This window comes from Garra rufa, chromosome 2 (genome assembly GCF_049309525.1).
Source record: "Garra rufa chromosome 2, GarRuf1.0, whole genome shotgun sequence".
In the NCBI taxonomy this organism is placed as follows: domain Eukaryota; kingdom Metazoa; phylum Chordata; class Actinopteri; order Cypriniformes; family Cyprinidae; genus Garra; species Garra rufa.
The window spans coordinates 31,073,197-31,085,724 of record NC_133362.1 but is presented as its reverse complement, the minus strand read 5'-3'; the positions used below and the strand labels follow the sequence as shown (position 1 = coordinate 31,085,724).

The following is a 12,528-nucleotide window of genomic DNA, read 5'->3' as shown; positions in this document are numbered from 1 at the left end:
TTGCTGGCTAATATATTTATTAATTATAAGTCACAAGTGCTTTGATAAATAACTGCGTTACTTATTTTGTAAGTGAACTCATTATGTAGCATTTAGTAGTATCCTGGTGTTTAAAATCAGGTAATGTAATTTTTGTTATTATTGGTGTATATGCACCATTGTATACACTGTATACAATACTAAGCTATTCATTGTACCCTGAAGTACCATTTAAATACCATGAATACAAAAAAATCCTATAGATCAGGGGGCTTCAAAATTATTTAAAGTGATGAATTAAAATAATTTAATATAAGATAAAACATGAATTAAAAAGCCGAAATAACTAAAAATCAAGATATTTCATACTTTAATTCAATCCCTCCAATCCTGGATGAAAAGCCCAATTAAGCCTAATCAAATTGCAAATTAATAATCATAAAACTCCATGGGTGTTTTTATAATGAATATACATTTTTCGAGGTATAAATTGGTTAGCAACTAGGCACTATGCTTGCAAAAGTATTCATACCCCTTCATTTACTTTCAAGTTTTATGTTGCTGCCTTTTGTTAAACTGCTTTAAATTACTTTTTTCCACATCAATCTACACCTTATACACCATTATGACAAAGCAAAAACAGAATTGTCACAATTTTGTAAATTTATTAAAAATATAAACACTGAAATAAGTGCATTGCATAAGTATTAATACCTTTACTCAGTACTTAGCTGAAGCTCTTTTACAGCTTTGCACATGAGCATTTGGCAATTATCTGCCATTCTTCTTCTCACCTCTCAAGCTCTATCAGGTTGGCTGGGGGCTAGCGACACACATTTTCAGGTTTCTCCAGAAATGTTTGACTGCTTTCAAGCCCAGGCTGTGGCTTCGCCATTCAAGGACATTCACAGAGTTGTCTGTAAGCCACTCTTGCCGTGTGCTTAGGGTCATTGCCCTCTTGGAAGGTAAACCTGCCCAGTCTGAGGTTCTGAATGGTCTGGAGTATGTTTTCGTTAAGGCTATCTCAATATTTTTTGCTAATTCCAAATGTGTTTTCATGTGTCTTGCCACACTGTCATAAAGCCCAGATCTGTGGAGTATTGCATTGATGTTTGTCCTTCTGTAGGTTTCTCCTATCTTCACATATGATCATGGAGCTCAACTAGAGTGACTATCAGGTTTTTGGTCATCACTCAGTTTGGCCAGGAGGCCAGCTCTAGGAAGAGTCGTGGTTGTTTCAGACTTCTTCTTCTGAGACTACATGCTTCTGTGAACCTTCAATACAGCAGAATTTCTTTCTGAACTTATCCCCAGATCTGTGGCTTGATGCAATCATGTCTCCGAGCTGGTTTTTGCTCTGATATGCATTTTCAGCTGTTAGACCTTTTATTAAGATGTGTATGCCTTTCCAAATCATACCCATTCAATTGAATATGCCACAGGTTAACTTCACACAAAGTGTAGTAACATCTACAAGCAATATGAATGCTCCTGAGCTAAATTTCAACTGTCCCAGATAAGGGTATTAATACTTATGCAATGGAATCATTTAAGTTTTTTATTTTTAATAAATTTGCAAATATGTTAAAAACCTGTTTTGTGCTTTGCCATTACGATGAATGGAGTGTAGATTTATGTGGAAAAATAATAATTTAAAGCAATTTAACATAAGGCAGCAACATAAAACGTGAAAAAATGTGTAATCAGATTACAGTTACTTTCTTAAAGATTACATTATTACATTATTTATACAGTAGCAATAAATTCATCATAATTAATTGATTAATCTTTTAAATTTCCCTTTCTAATATAGATTACTGCTTAATACATTCAGAAAGTCTTCACGTTTTGTAGACTTTCACATAAAGATCAGTCATTATTTAGGTGGCGACACAGCATTTGACCACTGGATTTACCAAAATAATTTCAGGTTGTAATTTCAAAAGTGTTTCAACATTACATCAACTACTCATGAAAACAGATTTTATTTGAATTATCACTCTCTAGGTTACTATGTCTTTAGAAGGCTTTTGTCTTTCAAACACATTAAAATGCACAAATTCACAAACCTTTTTGTCATCTGATCCTCTTTCACCTAATATATATATATATATATATATATATATATATATATATATATATGAAGTACCCCAGAAATTTTAAAATAAATAGTTTAAAAATTAAGTATCATGTTTGAATGTTCAGTTTTTCTGACGTTGGTTACACTCACATGACATTTTTTTCTTTAGTAAGTTTTTTATTTTGATTTGATTGAAAATTATTTATTTTACATTTTACATTTTCAACTCATAAACAGTTACTTCACAAACACCAGTTAAGAAAACCTTGGCATAACAATGTTTAATGCACTGCATGTTGTTATAATGAATGGAATATATTTTCTTGCTCTTTGTATTTTTATGTCAATATGGTACGATATTATCGATCAATGTGATAAACGAGTTAGGTCAAAAGTAATCTAAAAGTAGTCTGATTATATTACCTAAAATGTTTAATGTTGTGGTGGATTACTAACTACTAACTACAACTCTGGTCATGTAATTTGGAATCAGTAACAGATTACAATTGGTACAGTAAGTAATCTATTGAGCTCTGGCCACAGAAGACCTTAGTCATCCCCATGAACGCAGACCTGCCATGATACACATCAAATGTACGGTGGAATTATCATTTGATGTACCATAGCACAGACAGAGTCTTACTTACCTTTCACAAATTTTCCCTGTTGCTTTTTAAATCTGCCATTGTCTAGTTTTCACTGTACCATGACCATTACCTTTGCATTTCATCTCATTTACCTGTTGTTCAAAAGAAACCTTTCGTTTCCAAGGAAGTACGTAAAATGCTACTGGATAACCCCTTTTATAATTCTCCTTTACGTCCATTTTTAAGTTTTAATTTGTAAAAACACTCATATTTCTGAATTTTGAGTTATTAGTGCGGCTCATCCAGTGCTCACGGTGGCGCACACCTCATTATTGCCCTTTAATTCGCCATTTTATCCGCACCGAGAAGAAGAAGTGGCTACCAACAAGCTCACGGACATCTTGTCAGCTCAGACAAACTGAAAGAGAAGTGTACACACATCAGCATTACAGTCACCGACAGGGATCAGGGCCTGTCTGTATTCACGCGTTTGATTGCCATATCGTTATTGTAGACATTAAATGTAAGATATATTTTTGACATCCTGTCATTTTAATGTTACTTTTTAACTAGGCAGCTGGCTAGCTCTCAGGTTAACTCACATATTGAGAAAGAGAGCGAGATATAGGGCGCTAGTTATTCAGGAGCCACTACACCCAGTGGGAAGATGGCGCTTAAACGAATCCATAAGGTAAGTGGGAAATTACATCGAGTATAAATATATCAGCCAGATATATAATAAATTAGTGTATCATTAAATATGCTAGTTATTTAGCAGCGTGTCGGCGTACTGCTTAGTGTAACGTTATGACTAACGTATTCCTAATACAAGCGACGAGCGATTTTTTGATATGTTTATTAATAAGGACATCAAACTTGTCGTTTTTATTAATAATATTATTATATTTCATTAAGTGAGTATACGATTTTAAGGTGCCATTGTCAACGACTGTGACTAAAGGTCTTGACAGCTAATAATTATTTACGTAAGACAGTCTCGATCATAGGTGCTATTATAAAATGTTTATAGATGATAAATATCACGTTAATATTTAACAAATAATAAAGTGAGTCGACTGTAGAGTGGACTAAATTTTTACCATAGTTGGTCTTATGAAATTTCATGAAACGAAACAAAAACTAAAAGTGTCTAAAGCTTTTTTATTTTAAAATCTTACTTATATTAATGTAATAATTCCTAAACGAGTTAACGTCGAGGTCGCTTTGAGCTGACCTTTAGGGATTTAACTTGGCAGCCTAAATTTGTATCCAAATTATGAAGTAAACTTATCAAACTATCTCTCCTCCCGTTTCAGTATGTTGTGAAGTTTCAACCTGTCTATAGTTGTGCAATAAAGCTCTAAAATGATGACTGTTTTCTACCCCCCCGGTTATGAAATCCCCTCAGGTGTCTTCCCACCCAACAGACATGTTGAAATAAAAATAAACGTAGTGCTCTCAAAGTAGGGAGCGCAGACGGACATGCCTGTGGGCTCGTTCAGGTTGTGTTCCAGCTCTTCTCCCTCATGACCCCTCTGGAACTATAAATACACTGTGCTGCTAAACATTCAATCTGCTGGTTTCATCTTGCTGTCACCATAGTGATAAAAGAGCAAAGCGCCATTATTGACACTTCGTTACGGAGAAATCGGTGTCTTTTCGGGGGTTCTGCATGCTTGTGTTTCATAAAAACTCATTCTGTCTCTTTTCTGTAGGAATTGAATGATTTGGCACGTGATCCTCCTGCACAGTGTTCAGCAGGTCCGGTGGGGGATGATGGTGAGATCACAGACTTTACATATATTGTGTGGTGTTTACTGCTGTGTGTATTTTGCTGTAAACTGATGCTGTACATGCAATCTCTCCTGCAGTGTTCCACTGGCAGGCAACAATCATGGGGCCGGTGAGTATTATAAAAACATTGCTGTAGAATCATGTTACAGTGTTGTAAAATGTACATTACTGTTTAAACATTTGGTGTTGGGTGCATTTTTAAGAAATGTTTTTGGAAAAAGTATTTTATACTTGCAAACACTGCTTTTGTTTGATCAAAAATACTGTAAAAACAGAACATTTTGAAATATTATTGCATTTTAAAACAACTGTTTTGTCCTTTAGGAATAATTTTAATATGCCAAATATTATTCATGTTGAAAATAGCTATGCTGCTTAATATTTTTGTGGAAACTAGGGCTGTCAGAAATGATTATTTAGGCAATCGAGTAATCGGTCAATTAATAGAAATAGACCTAAGCAAATATTAGCTTTTAAAAGGATTTAAAATACATATGTAATACCAATGAAGCAATAATAATTAGTTCAAATAAAGTATCAAGGCAATTAATCATATGGTTTTATTGAACAAAACTGTTAAAATACATAATGTATTGTAAACAATATGTTACAGTGTTGTAAAATGTACATTACTGTTTAAACATTTGGTGTTTGGTGCATTTTTAAAAAATGTTTTTTTATACTGGCAAACACTACATTTGTTTGATCAAAAATACTGTAAAACCAACATTTTTTTTTAAATATTATTGCAATTTAAAACAATTGTTTTGTATATTAATGTAATTATTTATGTAATTTATTTCTGTGTGTCAAAAGGTCCTTTAGGAATAATTCTAAAATGCCAAATATTATTCATGTTGAAAACAGTTATGCTGCTTAATATTTTTGTGGAAACTAGGGCTGTCAGAAATGATTATTTAGGTAATCGAGTAATCGGTCAATTATTCTGATGATTAATCGAGTTAATTGTACGTAATCAGATAACCATAATTAATTTTTTCGACGTAATAAAAATAGACCTAGGCAAATTTTAGCTTTTAAAATGATTTAAAATACATATGTATTACCAATGAAGTTCAAATAAAGTATCAAAAGCAATTAATCATATGGTTTTATTGTATTATAAACAATAGAGCTAATGCACATTTACACATTATAACAAATGACTGCAGAGGCGCCAGTGGCCTGACAATTGTTTTTAAGTGTCCATTTAATCTTTAATATTTGACCATTTCTTCATGACGAAAATTTCTTGAATATGTGAACATCAAAATGTAACGTAGTGAGGTTTTTATTTTGAAATCGCGATGAACAGTTAGCATGTTTAGAAAGATATTGATGTATTTTCTTGAAAGCTAGATGTATAAATGATTTACCTTACAAATTAGATGACATGGCACACATTGAATGCCAGGTGAATGTTATAATAAACCCAAACTCGCAACAATATGCAAATATGGAGTTTGAGACACCCCACACATGTAAATAATAACAGTGTGTGTGGAGCAGCATTTACTGTAAATGGAGCCGCTCTGACACGCATGTAAATAATTAAGGTGCATATATTAAACCTGCATGGCATATATTTATTTTTAGCATTTGTGAAATAACAGCATTATCCTTTACTATGATTTTTAAATGGGTTTAATATATCATGCAGCCTTGGAAAACAGTCTAATAACCGGGTTCGTAAAAGGTGCTTAAAGTGCTTGAAGTACTTGAATTTAATGTAATAATGCATTTCTGTATTTTTCCGGTTACTGTTTTTCCAAGTACTTGAATTGAATCGAGGAATCTTGACAGCCCTAGTGGAAACCATTTAAGTAAAAAAAAAAAAGCATTCATTTGTAGGGTTGGGAATCGAAAATCGATTCCGATTCTGGAATCGGATACTTAAGATAAAGAATCGGATACTTGTTATAAAATTAAAATTTCGATTCCTCGTTTCGATTCCCGGGTGCATTTTTTCATCTAGTGATCTGCCAGGACCTTACGTGGTAATGTAAACATCAGAGTCTACAAGATGGATCGCGGTAAGAGTTTAAAAGTCTGGCTACGCTTTGTAAAACCCGAAGACAAATCTACCGCTGCACGCAAACTTCATCTTATCTTCAAGGGATGGATTTTAGTCCTGCGCTCGCCCGCTCCAGAAGGAATATATGGTATTTCGTCCCGCAAAAGCCCACATTGGCTGCATGAAACAAACCCTCCCCGTAATGTAAAGGCAAAGATGATCAGAGTAATAATAACAAACTCGCGCGTGCCTAATGTATTCCTTCTTGTATATCAGAGTCGTACATAAGGCACGCATAAGTCCGCTGTTGATTCACAAACTATACATGCTTTCGGGACTCTGATCCATAGTATTTTTGCGTGAAATTTCAAAATATTTGCATAGCTTTCAAAATGAATGTCCTGTGAGTTTTTTATAATGAATGCTTACCCATAGAGGGGGATCTTGTAAGGGTCAGTGGTGTTTATGCACAAATGAGCACCAGCATAAACAGATTTACAATGTATTTACTGTATTTTTCATATTTTCATATTTTATATTAAATACAAACAGTAGAAATTCAGTCACTTAAGAGAGAGTACTCTGAAGTTGTGAAGAATGTCTGAATTAAATAATTTAGGTGCTTTAAATCTGTATATGTATATTCATGTTAAAAAGTTAGAACAGAGGGTTTTCTTTTAAATTCAAAAGTATAGCTTTAATTTAAAGTTTGTTTGAATGTTTTTATAACATGCAGGAGAAAAATAAAAAGGCAAAACAAATGTTTAGGTTAATAAAAAAGGTTCAAAAATAAACACCTTTAGAGGAAATGTCAGGCATAGGGGGGCCTTGCAAAATTGACCCGAAAAGAAGGGGGCCCTGATATAAAAAAGGTTGAGAACCCCTTTAATAAAATAATATGTTGCAAGCTAGCACTGAAAATAAACATGTTTAATATATTAATGTTTGACTTTTGTGTTTGTTGTTGTTTGTTTACTAAATTGGAATCGAAACTGGGAATCGAAAAGAATCGGAATCGATAAAATTCAAACGATACCCAACCCTATTCATTTGAAATGGAAACCTTTTGTAACATTACAAATGTCTTTATTGTCACATTTTATCATTTTAATGCATCCTCGCTGAATAAAAGCATTTTTTCATAAACAAGTTAAAATATTGAAATTGAAATGAAAAGAAGAACTTACTGACCTCAAACTATTTGACACAGTGCAAATGTTCTAAAGATATTTTTCCCCTTTTTTATTTAAAAACAGAATGAAAGTCCATATCAGGGTGGCGTTTTTTTCCTAACCATACACTTCCCAACAGATTACCCCTTTAAACCACCAAAGGTAAGAACTTCGAAAACAGCACAAAAACTTTTCTTATCTTGTCTGTTTGGCTGTAAGTGTTTATAACAATAGTTTTCTTTGTGTTAGGTTGCATTTACTACAAGAATCTACCATCCCAACATAAACAGTAATGGCAGCATCTGTCTGGATATCCTCAGGTCCCAGTGGTCTCCTGCACTTACTATTTCTAAAGGTACTTTTATTAGAAAATAGTTAGAAACGGTCCTAAAACTTAAAACACATCAGGCCTATAATAGATACATAAGGCAGCTCCAGTCAACTAATTTGATTTGACAAGCAACATGATATTTTGTAGAATTGAATTCCCTGTGCTGTATGTCAATGACATGGTGTGCGTGTGTACGTTTTGTGCTCCTCTCTGTAGTTCTTTTGTCCATCTGCTCACTCTTATGTGACCCCAATCCAGACGACCCTCTTGTGCCAGAGATTGCCCGAATCTATAAAACAGACACAGAGAAGTAAGTACAGACTGAAGCACACAAGTATTATACTTTCTCTTACATACATTATGTGCATTATTTATTTATTTGTATTTATTTTAACATTACTTTTAGTATTTTTACTTTGTAAATATTATTACAAAAGGTTCGTATTTCAGATAAATGCTGTTCTTCTGAATTTTCTATTCATCAAAGAAACCTGAAAAAAATCTACTCGGCTGTTTTCAACATGTTTTTTGACAAGCAAATCAGAATATTTGACTGATTTAGACTTTTATTAACATTTGACTGTTTAAAAAATAAATAAATATGCAATTAAATAAATAAGGGCACCTTATGTCACTCCTTTTTTTGAAGTGACGTGGTTGTTGGCATCATTTTAGGAAACTTGGTTTTTGCATAAAATAGAAAGTGCTGTCAGAACAGCGAGGACTACAGCGATTTACAGTTTGACAAAGTATATAAATACAATAGAAGTGAATAGACCTTTTTTTTCTAACACACCATGCTCTATTAGGTATAATAGAATGGCAAAGGAATGGACAGAAAAATATGCCATGCTGTAGGTGAAAGTCAACTCTGCATTGTGAACATTAGAGGTACTGTAGAGAGAGTGAAGCACTGCAACAAAACTGTTGCTTCCGGTGTGGTGCAGCATGAGCGTGTGGCCACAGCAGGTGTGCATCACTAATACATGCATTCATGTGTTTTCTGAAATGACTGAGAAGAAGCACAAAATGCTTTCAAGTGAAGTCAGATATGCTTTTATCTTTCTCAAATGCAGCAGTGTCTTGTGATTTGTTAGGAGTTTATTTAGTCCTGCATTAAACCTAAAGTAAGCATGGCTTTCAATCAGCCATAAAGTCTTACAGCAGCATGATGTTTTTATTAAGTAGGTGAAATATTTTAGAGCTGTAAATTGTATTGGCTGAGCATTTTTGGTTTGTGTGAGCTAGTTGTAGCACTGCATGAGAAGCAGCAGGATGCTAGTAGAAATAGATATTATACGTTAAGGCAAGATACCACAGGTAAAACATTTTTTGATGTAAGATTACAATAGTGGAACATTTTTATACTTTTTATAATTAGTGGAAAGAAAACACACTTAAGTGTTTGTCATCACACATTATCTATTTGCATCTGTTGATTTTAATGACAATATCTTTAAAGAGAGAGTTCACCCAAAAATGAAAATTCCATCAATAATTACTCCCCTTCATGTCGTTTCAAACCTGTAAGACCTTTGTTCATCTTCGGAACACAAATTAAGATATTTTTGATGAAATCTAAAAGCTTTCTGACCCTGTGTAGACGGCAATGCAACTGACATGTTCAAGGTCCAGAGAGGTAGTAAGGACATTGCTAAAATAGTAATAAAATATCATCAGTAGTTCAACCGTAATGTTACGAAGCTATGAGAATGCTTTTTGTGCGCAAAGAAAACAAAAATAACTTTATTTAACAATTTATTCACTTCTGGGACAGTCCTTCACCATTATCGAGAGTATAATTTCCCACTGAGCCATGCAACTTTACACTTTTTTTTTCCCATTCAGGGTTTTTACAGAGAGGTTTGGGTTAATTTTTTCCACCTGATTTTATTCAAGTAGTTATTTTCAAAACATATTGTGAATTTTTTTTTTTTTTTTTTTTTTTTCTTTTTGGCTGCTAGCAGTATTTATCCTATGTTCAGATCTTAGGAAATGTATGTAAATAAGTGCATATTTGTGAACCAGCAATAGCAAAAAATACATTGTATGGGTCAAAATTATGGATTTTTTTTATGCCACAAATCACTAGGATATTAAGTAAAGATCATGTTGCATGAAGATATTTTGTAAATTTCTTACCGTAAATATGTCAAAACATAATTTTTGATTAGTGATATGCATTGCTAAGAACTAAATTTGGACAGTTTTAAAGGCAATTTTCTCAATATTTAGAATTTATTAGCCTAATATTTCACCTACCTGACCAGAAATGATAAGAACAAACATACATTTTGTCAAGATTCTTGCCCTGGAAATCCTGGTTCAGTTTGGCCAACCACAAATCTTTCTGTTCCTTAGACAGTTTTTTGCACTCTTCTCCTTGATTTGCTATAATTTTTGGCAGTGTATAGTACTTCAAATGTTTTTCTTGGTCAGGCCGATTAGTACAGCCCAAAACATGACAATAATTGATCATTTTCAGCAGCAATAATCAGCAAAATATGCGAGTTTCGTTTGGTTCAGTGGCATTGTTTTTGTTCAGAGCTGCCTTCATCTTGGGTGTCTTGCCTTAAACCTTCAAGTAAAAATGTTTTAAAAGTGATAAACTAGACAAGAAATTACATAGTAACTGGAGTCAGAAAGGCTCAAAACTGAACTGCGTTTTGGTTGCATGATGGTCACTTGATTTCAAATGTTTGACGTTTTTCTGTCGTCTTTGCAGATACAACAGAATAGCGCGGGAATGGACTCAGAAATATGCCATGTGATGTTGGCTGGACACATTTATACACTGTTTGTTCTCTCATGTTTTGGACACTGTTGCAAGACCATATTTCTCCATCTGTCTCTTATGGAGGCACAACCCCAGTTTTCTGCTCAAACCGGAATGCAGGCCTGCTCCTGGCCTTTCCACACTACAAACTCATAAAAAGGACCTTGCCAGTCTGATGGACGTCCCTCCACTCTCAGCTCTGCCTATCTTTGATCTTTACCAATCAACTCCTCTCACTCCACAACACGTCATGCCTTGTATGACCAGAGTGTGTTCTCTCTGAGCCGCTCGGAGAGAGAATGTCTTTAAGGTTGTTCTGCTTTTTTGGGGCCTTGCTCCTGGAGTGCATGCAAACACAGGAGGAAAGGTCAGATGTTGTACATCAGTGGGAGATTGGGACTGATTCCTATATTCTGTTTGATTGTAAAGATTTGCAACATGCTGATCAGCTCTTGGCCCAACTTTTCACAGCCCTGACACTGAGATACAACTCACTCGATTGGCTTAAATATCTATTTAAAATCCCGCTACTTTTTCCTTTCAATAAAGATGTATAACTCATACTGTGTGGTTGTGTTTTTCTATTTGAATTTCACTGTCTGTATTCATATGAACATAAATGTGAACCTGGAACACAAAACCAGTCTTAAGCAGCACAGGAATAGTTGAATCAATAGCTGAAAATACATTGTATGGGTTGATTTTTATTTTATGCCAAAACTCATTAGGATAATAAGTAAATTTAATTGTTCACGAAGATAATTTGTAAATGTCCTACCATAAATATATCAAAACTTAGTTTTTGATTAGTAATATGCATTGCTTAGAACTTCATTTGGACAACTTTAAAGGTGATTTTCCCAATATTTAGATTTTTTTTTGCACCCTTTTTTATCTGAGCTAAATTGTCCTATCCTAAGAACAATACATAAACGGAAAGCTTATTTATTGACCTTTCAGATGATGTCCAAATATAAGTTTCCAAAAATTGACCTTTATGATAGGTTTTGTGGTCCAGGGTCAGACTGCTTTTTCTCATGTACTGAATATGGAAAGTGGTTATTGTATATCCCTTGAAATGACCATATCAGGTCACGAATCATTTAAAATTAATCAAATGATTATTAGTGTACTCAATAAGGTTTGGTAAGGACAAATTAATATTTTAAAATATCTTAAAATATGTCAGTGCCCCCGCTAAAAAAACTGGTTGGCTGGTTTTAGAAGAGTTTTGGCCACTTTCTTAGCTGGTCAGGCTGGGAGACCAGCTAAAACCAGCTATTTCCAGCTTAAACTAGCTAAGACCAGCCAACCAGCCTAGGCTGGTTTTAGCTGGGGGTTTTTTTTCAGTAGGGTTGTTCTACCTCAAGATGCACACCTGTAATGTTGTCTTCTATAAAAGCTGCTTAAATATCTTAACTATGGCCAAGTCCTGGCTTAAAATAAGCCCTGTCTGTAAAACCGGGACAAAATGTTTTCTGATTAAGCTTGGTCTAAAATTTTAAACTGCATTTCTATAGGTGTTTCGGTACTGAACGATTTTGTACGTTTGAACAAATCTTTTGAATAATTTTCGTTCTTTTCCACTGACAGACTCATAATTCTCGTTTTAAAGCGCTTTCTTGCGTTCAAATACATAACAATATATAATATTTTTTATCAATCTCCCCACCACATTTCCACATTAGTTAGAAGTGCAGGCATAATAAAAGCCCTCACAAGTTCACTTCTCGAATAACTTGTTGTTTTCGCTACAACATTTAATTACATTTAATTTTCAATCATTGTTAAAATT

The 12,528-nt window shown here is 33.9% G+C and overlaps 1 protein-coding gene across 2 annotated transcripts; it reads left to right on the top strand.

Annotated features, from left to right (window-relative positions):
* The first annotated feature begins 3,026 nt into the window (after positions 1 to 3,026).
* On the top strand, positions 3,027 to 11,294 carry ube2d3 (ubiquitin-conjugating enzyme E2D 3). Of its 2 annotated transcripts, XM_073834101.1 has the most exons (8): positions 3,027 to 3,337; positions 4,362 to 4,425; positions 4,518 to 4,549; positions 7,711 to 7,788; positions 7,876 to 7,981; positions 8,174 to 8,267; positions 8,767 to 8,848; positions 10,683 to 11,294. In XM_073834101.1, the coding sequence occupies exons 1-7, from the start codon at positions 3,314 to 3,316 to the stop codon at positions 8,813 to 8,815; spliced, it is 447 nt and encodes a 148-aa protein (XP_073690202.1). In that variant the 5' UTR covers positions 3,027 to 3,313; the 3' UTR covers positions 8,816 to 8,848; positions 10,683 to 11,294. The 2 variants fall into 2 exon arrangements, with proteins under 2 accessions (XP_073690202.1, XP_073690203.1); XM_073834102.1 differs by lacking the exon at positions 8,767 to 8,848 and having other exon boundaries at positions 3,029 to 3,337.
* Positions 11,295 to 12,528: the final 1,234 nt, after the last annotated feature.